At 40.4% G+C, this 15,359-nt stretch overlaps 1 protein-coding gene across 5 annotated transcripts in view; it reads left to right on the top strand.

Annotated features, from left to right (window-relative positions):
* OSBPL5 (oxysterol binding protein like 5) overlaps positions 1–15,359 on the top strand; it is a 179,470-nt gene that overhangs the window by 129,499 nt on the left and 34,612 nt on the right. For all 5 annotated transcript variants that reach the window (XM_030484015.1, XM_030484018.1, XM_030484017.1 and 2 more), the window contains exons 4-7: positions 1,690–1,770; positions 2,437–2,538; positions 4,128–4,331; positions 10,383–10,467. In XM_030484015.1, coding sequence (XP_030339875.1) covers positions 1,690–1,770; positions 2,437–2,538; positions 4,128–4,331; positions 10,383–10,467 — 472 coding nt within the window. The remainder of the gene's footprint in view (positions 1–1,689; positions 1,771–2,436; positions 2,539–4,127; positions 4,332–10,382; positions 10,468–15,359) is intronic.

The following is a 15,359-nucleotide window of genomic DNA, read 5'->3' as shown; positions in this document are numbered from 1 at the left end:
GAGACAGGCTTAGCTTTCTGTTAAAACAAAAATGGCAAATACTGAATAGTTTGCCAGCATCCAAGAGCTGACATTTTCTTTGAGTGGATCCAATGCCTAGTTGACTTGTAAACTGGACAGTCAGATCAGGCACTTCACTGGTCTTTATGTGCCATCACAGCATTTTCATTTCTCTGTTTATTCTTAAGTATCATGTGTAGTTTTTGTTTTAGTGAAAGACTACTGTAAGGGTTTGCGAGAATAAGTAATAGGTTCTAAAGTGACCCTTGCTCTGTTGCAAATTGCACCTCCTGCCTCTAATTTCTAGTGCTGCACCATACACAAAGAGTTTTGCTCACTTCAGCACGCATCCTTATCTCCCATTTTTGCTCCTGCCACAGTCTCCAAAGCATAGTTGATGGCCTGTTTACTGATCATACATTTGCATGTGATCTGGTCATGTTTTATCTAAGCCATGTGAAAAGGATGTCATTAAATATTTTCCTGCTCACACTAATATTTGGCATGGTTTGTGGCTATAGTAACCAGAGAGGTTTCTGTCTAACTGGGAGGGAAAAAGAAAGTGGGTCTCTCAAAACTGAAATAGCTGTAAAATTGCTGCATCAACTCATGACATAAAGGAGAGAGAGTCTGAGAGCCCAGTGGGTTTGTTTCACATTACAGCGGTGAATTTATAAATGTGAACTATATTTGATACATTTTTTCCTTACAGCTGATTTTTGTGTCATACTTGTTAAATCAAGGTAGCCCAGGGCTGAGCATTTTTATAAAACTGTCATGCATAAGTAGGAGAGACAGTGCCTGGCCCTAAAGACCACAATCTGATTGCATCAGACACGTGAAAGGTTAGAAGGAGAAGAGGTACAGAAAGTAATTTCCCCAGGGTCACATAGTGGAGTCCAGACTGTACCATGGTTCTCACGCCACTAACCCTCCTCAGGTTTTGGACAATTTCCTGGCAGTACCTATCCAAGTAGGGGTCCAGAGAGCTTTACCCCCTGGGCATACATTATTTGGGGAACAGTAATATTGTGACCATGGCTAACAATAAGAAGTAAAGCATTTTGTCAGCCCATCAGCACAATCATGAGATCAGTCTGCAGCCTCTGAAAAATGAATTTAAACAGCGCTGACACTATCAAACATGATTTGAAGTGACTGTATATTCCGTGCCTTGCTTTACAAGGCCAAGATGATGCTTATTTCCTGTATTATCTGTAACATGATTAGGTCATTTCTTGCTCATTCATGTTTCTGGACATTTCAGCTAGGGCAACAGTCATTGCCAATATTAAGTCTAGTTCTGAAAGATACATACCAGCTTGCCCATAATTTTTATTCCAGTAATTGAAATGCTTCCAGATATGAAAAGAGATGGGCAGTTTTCAAGGTTAGGAACAAGAATAGGGCTTTTGTTCTGTTTTGTTTTTTATTTTGCCAAGACTAATGTCTGCATGGGAGAAATATGAAGAAAATTTGTTGAGGAATTTTCCAACTAACTATGAGCATAAGAAGAAAGATTGGACTGCACTGCAAGTATGCATTTTCTGCACCTGCTTAGTGTTCTGCTGCTGAACTCTGCAATCGGCTCTTTCATGGATTCCTGGGAGATATAAATGACTCTTCATTGGAGCATAACCCAAACGTCATGTTAACACATTCCTATTTTCTCTCTCCTTCTTTTTTTAGATTGAATATAAGCTTTGCAATGGCTCTGACAAAGAGTGTGTGTCTCCCACAGCCAAATTCACTAAGAAGGAAACACTGAAGGTATGTGCAAAGCAGCCAAGTCAGCATCAGCTGTCTTTCTTTTACAAAACAAGTAGTACCTTCCAAACAAACCATTGGGAACTACTCTGAGTCATTTCCCAACACCCAGAGAAGCCTCCAACTCTTCCAGAAGTCACTACAGGCCAAAGGCATCTGCAGGCTTTATACACAGGATTGGATTATATACTGCAAACAGAACAAATAAGTGTAATTATTTCACTCTGCTTCTATGTACCAGAGCCATTAGGCACCTCAAGAGGATTGTAATCCTTCACTGGTCTTGTTAGGAGGGGCATGCCTAGGCAATCTGAGCAAATTATTGCTTGAACACTTGTTTGTGTACCAAAGCAAAAGTATAAATGATTTGATTTGGATGAAATTAGATTTAATCTCTTTAATTTGAGGGGTGGGGAGGGCTGGGTATTCAGCCTCTTTCCATTCTCCCTAAGAAAAAACAAATTAGATTACGTTTAGTGCAACTTCAGGGGCAAAAAATAATGCCTGCTGTCTCGTTATGGCTTTGTTCTTTCTTGTGCTCATTTCTGGGGAACCTGTGCTGGGTCAAGTTCTAGCTGTGCTATACATAGCTGTCCTTAATGCATTATGTTCTTTCCTCCCCAAAAGAGGCCATGATCACAGCTGCTATGTTTTCTCTGTTCTCACCAGGTACAAAAAAAAAATTACAGACAGGAGAAGAAGAGAGCTACCAAACAACTCTTCAGTGCTCTAAAGGATCCCAGTGTAGTGATCACAGCAGACTGGCTGAAGGTATTTAATACAGACCATTGCTTCTGAGACAGAAGGAAAAAATAAGTGAGAAGTAGCTGATGTGTCTGAGACTTACGCATTAGCACTTTTTTTTGAGTGAAGGAAGACCGAATAATTTTGTGTTGAAGTTGCTGTAAAGCTATTCTTAAATAACTGCTATAAAGGTGGAGTTGTGGCGAATATTTACTTTACGTCTTAACCTAACTCAATCAATCTATTTCATGGGATTAAGTAGCAACGAGGACTCAAAAAGTGCATAGTGCAGAAGGAAGTGATGATGTTTCTTCGTTGCTGAAATAATCTGCACTGGCCTCTTCTCATAGATGTGTCTTTGTACTGAAGAGGGAATAGGCAGAGTAACAGCCTGGAAAGGGGCAGATACGGCTTGTTCTATTGACAATTGGACTTTATGTTGTTACAGCACAGAACGAAACATATTGGACCTGATGACAAGTGTAATTTCTCCTTGTACGAAGACTCAACTAGTGACAGCTTCTCATTGAAGTCCTGAAACTTTGTGTGTGGCAAAATAAATTTAGATTGACATTGAGAGATGTTACGTTTTCTCAGTTTTTGGGACCATTTAGTCTTCCTAACTAATAGTAAATTGGTTGCCCCTTTTATAATTGCAAAACTAAATTTCCAAACTTTAGCAAACACATCTCTCTCTCAAAAATATAAAAATGTAACTTGGGAATTCCATGAAACAATACAATCACATTTGACCAGTAAAAACCTCCAATTTTGTTCTATGATGACTATTAGAGGTCATAAAATTGAGAAGTATATGGTTTATTTCAGAAATTTGGCAACAAAATGTTTCCATAGTGTTTAGTTTCTATGATAGATAAATATTGAGATTTTTGAAATACAAAATACGATTGCATGTTTGCTGTGGTTGGAAATTTCTGGTTCAGCAGCAACTAATGCTGGGCCAAAAAAACCCAGTAACATAAGACTTGAGGTTTGGCCTATGTACATTGAAGACAAGAAGACCTTAGGCAAGATCTAACCTTACTGAGAAACTTCTGCTCTCTTAAAGCTGTTATCTTTTAATATATGCTATCAGATTTAATGTCTTCTATACAAGAGAGAGCACGTATTGTGCTTGTCAGAGAAGTAAACCAGCTGGAGAAGGTGCTTTTAAAAATGGGATATTTGACAAAACCCATTAATAGCTCTGTTCTGAAGAACACTATTAAAATGACTTATAAGTCTAGTTAGACTAGCTATAACATTTTTCTATGCAATGTTCTAATTGGCATGTTCTCCATGATTATTAATAGATCACTCTCACATGGGCCAGTGGTGCTCGTTGCCTAAAAAATTAAGCAAGCTGCTAACATTTAGCCAGTAATAAAAATATGAAGACTAAATTCTGATAGCCAGATTTACAAGGTCTGGAATTTTGCTATGAGATCCCTAAGAGTATTCTGATAATGCACTGTATTTTCCTAAGGAAGTGTATCGAAGTGTGGCCTTGGGAGAAAGACATACTGGAAATACTGTATAAATACTGAAGAAATGCTGTTTTTCTTTTAAGGAGCAACATAAATGCAAATTTCTGTTCTCTCCCTGCTGCTCTCCAGATCCGTGGGACTCTGAAGAGTTGGACCAAGCTGTGGTGTGTTCTGAAACCAGGAGTGCTGCTTATTTATAAGACACCAAAGATCGGACAGTGGGTTGGGACAATCTTGCTCCATTCTTGTGAGCTGATTGAGAGACCCTCCAAAAAGGATGGCTTCTGTTTTAAACTTTTTCATCCTTTGGATCAATCAATCTGGGCTGTAAAGGTAATAATCCTGATGAGCTGAATAATCTCTTCTTGGTCACCAAAGTGCCTGAACTAGTATTATCTAGCGTTGGTATTATCTAAATTTGTAGTTATTTAGTTGCTGTTAATAATGCTGAATTGACTGCATAAAAAGATTGAAGCCACCAAAGCGTGGTCATGAGATGACATCAAAGGAACGGGGTGCATTGTGATTAGTTATACAGATGTGTCATTCTTGGTGTATGAAGGCGTGCATAGGCTGAGGAAAGGGGTAGTATGTTAGTGCAGGAAAAATACCAATACCTAGAAGCACTATCAAGGCATGGCATCCATCTTTAAAGATAGATCAGGAATAAATACCCAATTAACTGATTTCCCCAAAGCAAGGACACAGAAAGCACCAAATACTTTGCACAAAACTGGAAGAAATTAATAGTTTGACTTCTTTTTTGCTAATGCCTCTGAGGTTTGGGTTTGTTTGCAATGGACTTGTAACTCAGTGGTCTGCTCAAGCCTTGACTGTTCCATAAAAGCGTGACTTTGGATAGGTTGACATAATTTTCTCCTCTTTGAAATGGAAATAGCAAAGTTTTCTCCCCTTCACTTCGAGTTATTCTTCAGACTGCTGTTACAGGCTGAGATAGTCTCTGCCACTACACATGGTAACTCCTGCAGTGACCTCTGTTTCTCCCTGTAACACAAATGATTGATATTTTCTCACACTTATTAAAATAACTCCCTGCAGATTTTAAAGAGCTGCATTTCTTTTTCTTCTTTCCCTTAAGAATAGTTAAAAATAAAATATGATGCCTATGAGCAAAGAGGAAGACTGCAGTACCTCCTGAGAGGTACTGAGAGCAACATCTGTTGGATACCCTGAAGACAAAAATGCTCTTGAACTCACTTCCCCATTAAAAACAGTGACTCAGCAGAGTTATTACAGATATAAATTCTCTAGGAGACATCATCAGTGTAAGCAAAGCATTACAAGCTAGTGCCTTGCTGCAAGGTGGTCAGTAGAGTAAACCTACTTGGGAAGACTCATGTGAGAGCAATTAAGGTATTTACCATTGGCATCAGAAGATCTAACAAAATGGAGGGGAAGCCTTGTGGGAGCAAATCAGGCAGGCTCACTTGTGCTCATCAGTGCAGTTAATTGAACAGCTTTAAACACAGCTATACCATCCCTATAAAAAGTCTTGCAATTTTTAATAAAGTAGGAGGAGACAATTAAAATTAACCTCAACAACTAAGGGTAAGAGCTGTGTATTTTCTGACAGTAGTTCAGCTCTGATCATTGCCTAGATGCATTGCTTTTGCTTTAAGTCCCAAAGGGTTCATTGCTACCGTGCTTTTTATTCAGTTTTGAGAGTTTTGCTGATTTTTGATTCAAAGCATGCACCCAAGAAGGTTGATCATTTGCTGTTCATCAACAAAAAAAATTCCTTGTGACTTGACAGATGAACTGAATTCTTCTGAAAAGCGCAGGCAGGAGAGGTAATGAAAAAGTAGAATCAAAAGTGCAGTCAGGTACTGAAAAGTAGCGTCAGTGGCAGATCTGAAGTGTTGTGCTAGAATGCCCTTCCCTTGATATGAATCATCCAAAAGAAAGAGGAGCTTTTATCAGTAGGTGTATGTATTTGAGCATGTATATGTATATCTAATTCTTGTATCTCTTGAGAAAATATATGACAAAAATAGGAATTAGTATGTTAAATATGAAGAGAATGTGTCTCTGAACATGTTTGTATAGTAGAGGAAGTCCCAAGACATTTGAATTTTAAAGTCAAAGTAATGTTCTAAGTTACTGTCCTGCTTTCAGCTGGGTAGAATTAATATTCTTAGTAGCCGGCACAGTGCTCTGTTTTGGATTTAGTCTGAGAATAACATTGATAACACACCCATGTTTTAGTTGTTGCTCAGTAGCACTTACCCTGGTCAAGACTTGTCAGTCTTTCATGTTCTGCCAGTGTGGAGAGACACAAGAAGCTGGGAGGAAGCAGAGACAGGACACCTGACCCAAACTAGTCAAAGGGGTATTCCATACCACAGCATGTCATGCCCAGTATATAAACTGGGGGGAGTTACCCAGAAGGGGCTGATCACTGCTTGGGTTGGGCTGGATATCGGTCAGCAGGTGGTGAGCAATTGTATTGTACATCACTTGTCTTTTTATCTTAGATTTTAGTCCTCTCTCTCTCTCCCACTCTTTTTCATTATCAACATTCTAATTATTATTATTATTATCATCATTATCAATATATTATCAATTATCAAGAAATTACCAATAAATATTGAAATTTATGAATTTATTAAACTGTTCTTATCTCAACCCATGGGTTTACCTTTTTCTGATTCTCCTCCCCATCCCACTGAGGCTGGAGCGGGCAGGGGAAAGCGAGCAAGTGGCTGCTGGTACTTAGTTACCAGCTGGGGTTAAACCAAGAGTCAGTTGGGACAGATACTTAGAAAGCTACATTTGAGTTCCAATAGTAGGGTATTTCTTGAAACCTGAGTTCAGCCTGGGTTGTTATGTGCGATAGATGCTTTCAGCCACAAGGTGAATGCCAAAATGCACATCAAGAAGAAATCCACCTATGAACTGCTTGATGTCAAAGAAGCTGTCTGAACTCTGACAACAGTTTAAGGCTGAAACTGCTAAAAATGCTGTTTTATTTTATGTCATTTCATGGCCTTCTTTTAAAGCGACTGGAGCAGTATTGACTGATCTAGATTGGTTATGTGTAACTGGCAAAGAAAGCCTATTTCTCATGAAATATAGATTAGCCCACGCTTAAGAAAAAGCCCATGTTACTGTCCATCACCATAGGAATAAGGTCTGGCTAAACAACTTCCACTTCCAGCTAAAATGGCTTGTGAAATTTTCAAGGATTTTCCAGCCTAGAGTTGGTGGTCCAGCTTTGACTCACATCAGTGGACTTGTAGCTAACTCAGGGAAATTAATGAGCACCTTTGTACGTGTTGGCCTGGCTGCTCAGCAGACATTTGGATCTAACTGTGGAGTTCAGTCCTGGAGCAAATGTCTGGTTCAAGCACTGCCTTAGGCATTGATAGTTGTGTTAGCCAATTAAATTTGTTGTGCAGGCATTTAACTTCAGTTAGAGCAGGATGAAATTTTGTGGTGCCTTTCAAATGGTATGTAGGTAAGACGTAAGACCATTACTTATAGTTGAAAGCTAAATATATGCACCAGAGAATTTTCTATAAAGTTCTTTGGTGTCTAGAGTTATCTTAGAAGTATATTACTCAGAATCTAGCTGAACAGTGTGGTATAAGAAGGCTTTTATTGACTGCAGCTTGTTCTGACATTTACTTAAAGCACTAAATGAGTTGGGGTCAGACTCACTGAATCTGGAAATGTATATAATTTGAATTGTGTTGATTTTTAAGAGTTTTGAGTCATTCCTTTAAAGAAAACAGTTCTAGTAATGGGCTTGCGCTGCTGCTTTTACAGTTGTTTGTTCTACTCCATAATACAACACAGCTAGTTTCATCTTCATCCTAACAGTTGCCCACAGTACTCTTAATGAAAGGGATTATTTCCCCTTTTTTTAAGATTTGTTTTATACTCTCCAAGACTAGATGTCTTGTCATACTATCTGAAACGATGTGAGTCCACTCCATTTTTCAAAGCTTAATCAGCCCCTCTTTGATAATGCGTTTTGAGTCTCAAATCAAATGTGAAACCCGGAATGATCTGAAGATAATCTTTTCTTAGTTCTACTGTCTAGAGGCCGCAGCTGAGCTCTGACTCCTAGTGTAGTGAGGATAACATTCACTTTTGGTGAGATGGTCATTGTCTGGGAGGTCTTAACTCTGGTGAACAGGCGTGATGCTCAAAGGCTGTGAGACAGAAATCATCATTATCTCTGCTGTGCAGATACAGAACTTCATTTACTCTGTGGAGATGTTGACTTCATTTTTGTCATTCTTTTTCTCTTCCTCTTTCTGTGGGAAACAGCCCTCTCCATGTATGAGCACGCCTTACTATTGAAGATATTTCCTTAACAGAGTAACCTGGCTGCTCATTGTGTTTATCCACATGCCTAGTTATCTGTTAAAACCTTGTTACCCCTCCTTCTCTTCTCTCCATTTTTTAAAACAATGATTCTCTGGATCTCTACTGTTTGGTTGTGGGGTTTTTCCTCCAACAAAGCAAATATCAACCTCTGCACTGAAAACACAAGTAATGGTGTTATCAAGAGTTCTCAAACACCCTGCTCAGCTGCAAGCTACTGACAGGAAAAATGCCATCTGGAATGATGCCTGATTGCATTAATGTCACTAGTAATATCTTAAGCTGCTCTGCTCTGGTTTACTAATCAAATGTCAACTTTGCCAGTCCTGACTATTAAGCCTTTAAACAGTCTTTAATTTTCCTTTCACCTCTCTTGTGGGAGAGGGGAGAGGAAAAAGAAGTGAGTAGCAACGATCCACTTTTCTCGTGGCAGCAGCAGAACCCTGCAGACATGAAGACAAGAAACTAGATTGGAGACTGTTGTCCTTTCAGCACTGCATCTTCATGAAATGCACTCAAATACAATTTGATGCTTTCCTATGCTTGCACTCTTCGTTCTTTCCAAATTTTGGTTTCTGAGTGTAACTCAGAACCAAAAATCCAGATAGAACCACTGTTTAAATACCAGACACTTGTATACAGGAGCAGTTTTCAGTAGCCATCACAGTTTCCCTGCTTACAAACTAATGCTAGGGAGAAGCCCTTCTTTCAAGGAGCAGGATGGCATGCTATAAAGGCCCATGTAGGGGAGGAAAGTCATACTCAAACTGCAAAAATTTGCCTGCAGATTTTCAGCATTGTGTGGTATTCTCTAGAAACTCAAGGTAATCTGTGTTTGAGCATCCTGGAGAAAACTGCTTGTTCCACCCTGCAGTTGGCACGCTGGTCACACGAGCGCTGGTGATGTTTTCTGGTCTGCATTTATTTCTGAGACAATGCCCGTGTGTTTGAAAAAGGATCTGCTTTCATGTTGTTAAGAAGTGAGGAAAAGAAGGAACTGGAGGAAGCTGAGTCACTTCAAAATGCAAGGGAGGAGGAGGGACTCCTACTTATTTCAGCCAGGACATGGCATGAAGTCCATACCATGAAGAGTATGAAGCTGTGCTCTGGGTACAGGAACTGCTTTTTCTTAGCAGCTTCTGGAGCTCAAGAGAGGAGAGAACAGGGAGAAGATCAAGGTGGGAGCCTGCGATCCTGCTCGAAGAAGCGCCTAATCCAAGATGGACTCTGCCTCCCTGGCAAAATTTCTGGAGGGTCATGCTGAAGGGGTGTGGCAGGATGTTTACAAGACACTGTAATCTTTTTTACCACAGCCCCTAACTAAAGGCAGAACAAACAAGCAAAGCCTGCTTTTGTTAAAGCCTGAAGTGCCCGTCGTCGCAGGCGCCACAGCATAAAGGTTCTCAAAGGGTCTGGATGCAGAGGTGAAAGTCTGCAACCCAGCAGCACATGCCCATGCTGGGAGACCTCTGGTCCTCAGCCTGTGGTTTTCTCTGTCTCTTCCTTTCCCACAGACAGGTTTGCAGGATGGAGTTTCCCCTTCGTTTCCTTCCAGAAAAGCTGCAATTGCCTCACTGCTAGAGGCACTCACAGCTCAAGGTGTGGGCTCTTGCCACTTTTATGGTGACACATAAAGGGTGTTTCATTGCTATTCTGCCAGGCTGCAGACAGACTCGGCGAGCACCGCAGGGAACAGTCTGTTCAGGTGTTGCACAAAGATGGCTAATAGCAAATACTTAAACTGTTTCTGTCAGGAATGAGATTCTTTCATTCATGAGGGTCTGAATAAACAGAGTAGGTTTTGGGCTGTCATAGGTTAGACCAAGGCCCATTTACATCAGAGCTCATTACTGCTTTGGAGCTACAGCAGCAATATTGTGATTGTTAATGATTCTCTCCAAATTACTCCATCTGCTCCTTCCTTCTTCCCTGTCACGGACATACACACTCTGCCCAGGAAGGGTAGAAAGACACTGAATGGTCCATTGCATCTTCTGTGCCTTACATCTTTTTGTCTGTGTGCGTTTCCAGGGCCCAAAGGGAGAAAATGTTGGTTCGATCACTCAGCCTCTTCCCAGCAGCTACTTGATTTTCAGAGCAGCCTCTGAATCAGATGGTAAGTTTTTGTCTTCATTTGCTTTCTCCAGATTGCACACTCTATGCTAGTTAAGAAAATAGGTTGATGCAAAAAAAAATGGTGTGTAAAGGAAAAAATGGCAGCTCACCCTGCTCGAGATGTTGTTTGTTAGCAGTGGTCAGAATCGGTCAGCACACTACAGGTACATTTCATGTGCCTCACTGAACATCCACCTTTCTGGCCATCTGTATGGAAGAAGGACCTAGGCTTGTAGCTGGGGAAAAACGCCATGTCAGTATATACTAAAGGATGAAAGGAGGTGATCCCAAAATTGGGATGAGAGGGGAGCTTAACTATTTCCTCAGTTCAGCAGAGACTTTAGTGGGTTATCTGTCTGTGTCTTACACTAGGCAGGGATCTGTTGGAGGAAAATGACATAGTAATATTGAAGAGGTGTTGCTAGAAGTCTCTCAACTATCAGAGTTTTCCTGTGTACTTGCTGTACCATGGTTTACAGTCTAACAGGCCTAGATACTGGTGACTCCACACGTAAAATACCATTCACAGAATTGTAGAAGGTAAATTTAGGTCAATATGTAACAGGCATGCCAGCTTGCTATGTGAAAATCTCTATAAATGGCTTTAGCAGACCTAAAATATCAGTGATTTATAAGTAGATAAGATTAAAAACATGTTTTCATTCCATTTGACCTTCAGACTACTGTAATTTTTTGTTTTGGTTTGGTTTTTGGTTTTTTGGTTTTTTTCCATAGCAAATTAACCCAGGCTGTTCATTTTATTGATATTTTTCACCTACCCCACCATGGGAGCTCAGGTAGCTCATGCCATGAGCTCCTTTGGGTCGCATCTGGAGTAACTTTAAGGACACAAGGATTTTTCATGGAGCACATGCGGCTTTGAAATAAGTGTCATTCTGGTCTAGTGGTTAAATTTTACATATTCCTAAAGGCTGGAAATGGCACAATGCCAAATGCACCTTTTGGCACAACACTTAGAATAGGAGGAAACCTTTCATTAGAGGCTTGGAATGCTGTTCTTCCTACTGCTGTGCAAAGAGGGCTGTTCATAGTGAGGGATATCACCTCAACACTGAAAGCTGCTTGCAGATGCTAAAATAGGGAAATGATATGGACAGAAGTGGAACTTGTATAGAGCCATAGAAGTACATCTCTTTCTTTGAATGGTCTTAAAGGTCTTTTCCAACATAGTTGATTATATGATTCTATGCTTTTGTAGCTTATGGAACAGTACAACTTATTTATGTAAAGGAATACAGGATTCGAACCCAGCTCCAAATATCACCTGTCTAGAAAGGGATAGAATGACACAATAGTCTTTTGGGGGGAAAAAAAAAAAGGTGCTGCTAAATTATAGGCATTTCAAACCTTGGTTATACAGACAGCCCACAGAATAGATATACAAACAGTCCCACAGAGTTCTTAGGCAACCAGATAACTTCAACAACTGTCTGTCAATCCAAATTATCTAAATTATTATTTCCTTAGAGATCCATGTAACTTGTCTTTCCATTAACTTGATTAGAAAATGTGCAAAGGGACCAATGTGATCACTGTGTGTGTTCAAGACACATTGCTGTCTCACAAAGTACTTTTTTTTTCCTGGCATTTTAGTTATCTTCTAAATTAAAACTTTCATTCTGGCAGAAACCTAATGATTAAATCTTAAAGCCACCTTGACAGAGAGACCTGTGGCTGAACCTCTACTCTCTCTTCTTATGATAATTGCCATAGGCCAGTTATGTGGAGTAGGATAGCTTGAGATTTGTCCTAACTAATCTTACACATAAAGGCTCCCAAGCTAGCAATATCTCCCAGGAGATCATCAGAGGTAAAACTTTTCTAGCTGTGATCTCTCTGCTTGGATCATAGACCACATACTGAAAAAGCACAAAATGGACCATACCTGGCACATATGAATTTTCAATATTTAAATGCCTGTGGGAAGCTTTCTGCCCAGTGAAGTACCATAGGAGCTTAAAATAGTGAGTTACTGGAACATATTTTTAAAGCCAAGACATTAGCTGTGATCCTCGGGAAGCATGCAGAGGCCAGGCAGATCAAAGAACTGTTACTTTAGGATTTAGTATGATTTTCCTTGAATTTTCTGCTTCTCTACAGTAGGGTCTTAAGGTTAGATGGAGAGCTAATGTGGTCAAGGGAAGGAGGAGAAACTGAGATACCTGTCAATCAAATATTGTAAACATGTACATAGAAAATAACTAGGGCCTTTGATTAAGGGTGAAATAATACACGCTCTTGAACAGCCCTAGCAATGCCCTAGAGCCACCTGCACAGGTTTGGAGCACCCACATCATGTCTGGTAGGTCCTGAGAAGTCTGAGGATGTGACCATGACAGCTGATGTGAAGCGCTGTGATCTGTCCATTTAAAATGGACTTCAGAAAAAAACATAATATAGTACTGCACCAGAAATACTAGCATGAAAAATGGCATAATGTTCAGCTGAGGTCAGTGAGAAGTAGCTGTACCTTGTGCAGGAAGGGAAGGATGTGAATCCACAGATAAGGTGGAAGAAGAGCTCGTACTCTGAGGGTAGCCTTCCTCCCAAACACAAGAGCAGCCCTGGCATCGTGACTATGCTATGCTCCTTTTGTTTGCTAGTTAGCCTTCATGGGGGCAGTTTGGGGGTATCCACTCCATTGAGCAGTGTAGACCTGCTAACAAATGGCCAAACACATGGGAATCACACTCGGAGATGAGTGACTTGGAAATGGTATTAACATCAGTAGATGATGTAAAACATATGCAGACAAGGACACAAGGAATAGAAACTCTTACATTTAAAGAAATCTGTGTAAACTGCAGCAAATTAAAGCTTGTACTTTGCAATTAATACAGGTTGATTTTAGACCCATAAGACACTACTGGAATGGTTGTAGACTGTTACATAGCTTTTCCTCCTGTAAAGAGGCATTTCCAAGAGGGTGTAGCTGAGATTGTTTCATTTCTTTAATGCACTGGACAAGCATAGAGGGTGCAGTTATGGTCAAGAGAGATGGGAGGTTAAGGTAAAATGAATTAAGCTAGCTGACAAATGGGGCACGTGAAATCTGTTCCCTTGCATAATGTTAGCATATATTTGTAGTATGTTCCCATCTCCTCTGTAGATGCAATATTGCATCTTTGAGGAGGGGTCTTGACCATGTTCTGCTAAACGCAGTCTCCCATGCTAGTAGTAGAAAATGAACCATGGAGCATTTGGCAAATTTAACAGTAATTCATGGAGGCCTCTGACTTGCTGGAAAATACTGAGTTGCAGCATATGTTAGATGTACGGTTCTGCTATCCAGGCAACTATATCATGATCAGCAGCTACATGGCCTACTTTTTCTCTCAGCATTTCAGAATCCATTTTTTCCCCTCTGCTGTACCATCTGTGACAGGCTGTTGGTAGGATTTAAGGTCCCGACTTCTGGACAGCCTGCAGAACCACTGCCAAGCTACAGTAGGTCTCACATTCACAGACCACAGCAACAGTCTGCTTTGAGATGTGTTTTAAAGACAGCTGGAAGGTCATGTCAGCCTACAGGGCTCAACCTGTACAAACAGAAGGTCTTTCTTTCTTACCAGTTTCAGAAAATTGCTTTTTCCAAACCAGTGACTGTGTATGCATTTCAGATTTATGCCGATGAGTGGCTTAGAATTAGTAGTTTAAACCTCTTCCGAGCTCCTTGCACATACCATTCTGGGTCTGCCACTGAGATTTCCAAACCAGTGCCCCAGACCTCCTAAGCATTTTGAGTTACCTGCTTAAATCTCATAGTGCAGATCTCCACCTTGCCACCAAAGGGATTACTATGGGAATTCAAAGTGGCAGATTACAAGGGTTAAAGGCTTAGCAGTGGAATTGTAAGTCACACTTACGTTTTTTTCCTTATTTCTGTCCTCTCCTTCAGGCATGCTTTGGATAGTCTCCATTGCCTGATGTGGATGGAGTTGTGTGGAAATCCTGATCGTCTACCTTATAGTGTTGTTTCTTTGCCAGGCATTTGGCCCTTCCCCCAGAATTGATGCTTTGATCTGGGGAGGAAATTAGATTATTGAAATGAGGGTCACACACAGAAGCAGTGAACCAGGAGAAAGATTGCAATTTGAAATCAAGTTCACAATGAAGTATATCACTGGTTCCTGGCAGCACTGGAAAAAGGTTACCTTCTTAGCTTTATGTCTGCCCTTCATATTCCTTAGACCTTTCACAGCAGTTTAAAATCCAGGCATTTGCAACCAGACTTCATTTAGCTTGGTGCATAAATTGCACCTGCAGCTAATTGAAAGATTGCATCCTTACATCTTGACAGCCAAAATGTAAGAAATCATGCACACAGGCACCCAAGTGGTACAGCAAAATAAGCAGTCAGCTCAATACCATGCCCTTAATGTTCACTGACTGAACCAAATCAGGCTCTTCCTTATCATTCATGATTTGTGTGCACTTGAGCAAGAAGTCATCGTTTCCAGGTGACAGTCTACTTCAGGTTGATTTTTAAAAGCATCTATCTTACTAAGTGTGAGGCACAAGGCCAAAAACTGAATGACTTAAATAATTCAAGAAGAATAATATTCCCTTAGTGATGCCTCTCTGGAGGAATGTGTGGTTACTAGATATGAGGCTTTTGAAGTCTTAATTGGTAAGATATTCGTCCCAGCCATTCTGTATCTACAGGAATGCAGTGGAAAAAAAGTATAGCCCCAGACTGAGATTTCAGTGTGCAATGGTGTGACTCCATCTCAAGCAGGTTTTTGTTATTGGTGATTGCTGACAGAGCATTGGCTGGCTTCTCTGTGATCAGCTGTTGCAAAATGTGGCAGATAGACTTGTTACATCAAATTATGAGTTGTTCTAGGTGAATGAAGGTGACTGCAAAGAATT

The sequence above is a fragment of the Strigops habroptila genome, chromosome 4, assembly GCF_004027225.2.
Source record: "Strigops habroptila isolate Jane chromosome 4, bStrHab1.2.pri, whole genome shotgun sequence".
Taxonomy (NCBI): Eukaryota; Metazoa; Chordata; class Aves; order Psittaciformes; family Psittacidae; genus Strigops; species Strigops habroptila.
This window is presented reverse-complemented; position numbering and strand designations above follow the sequence as displayed.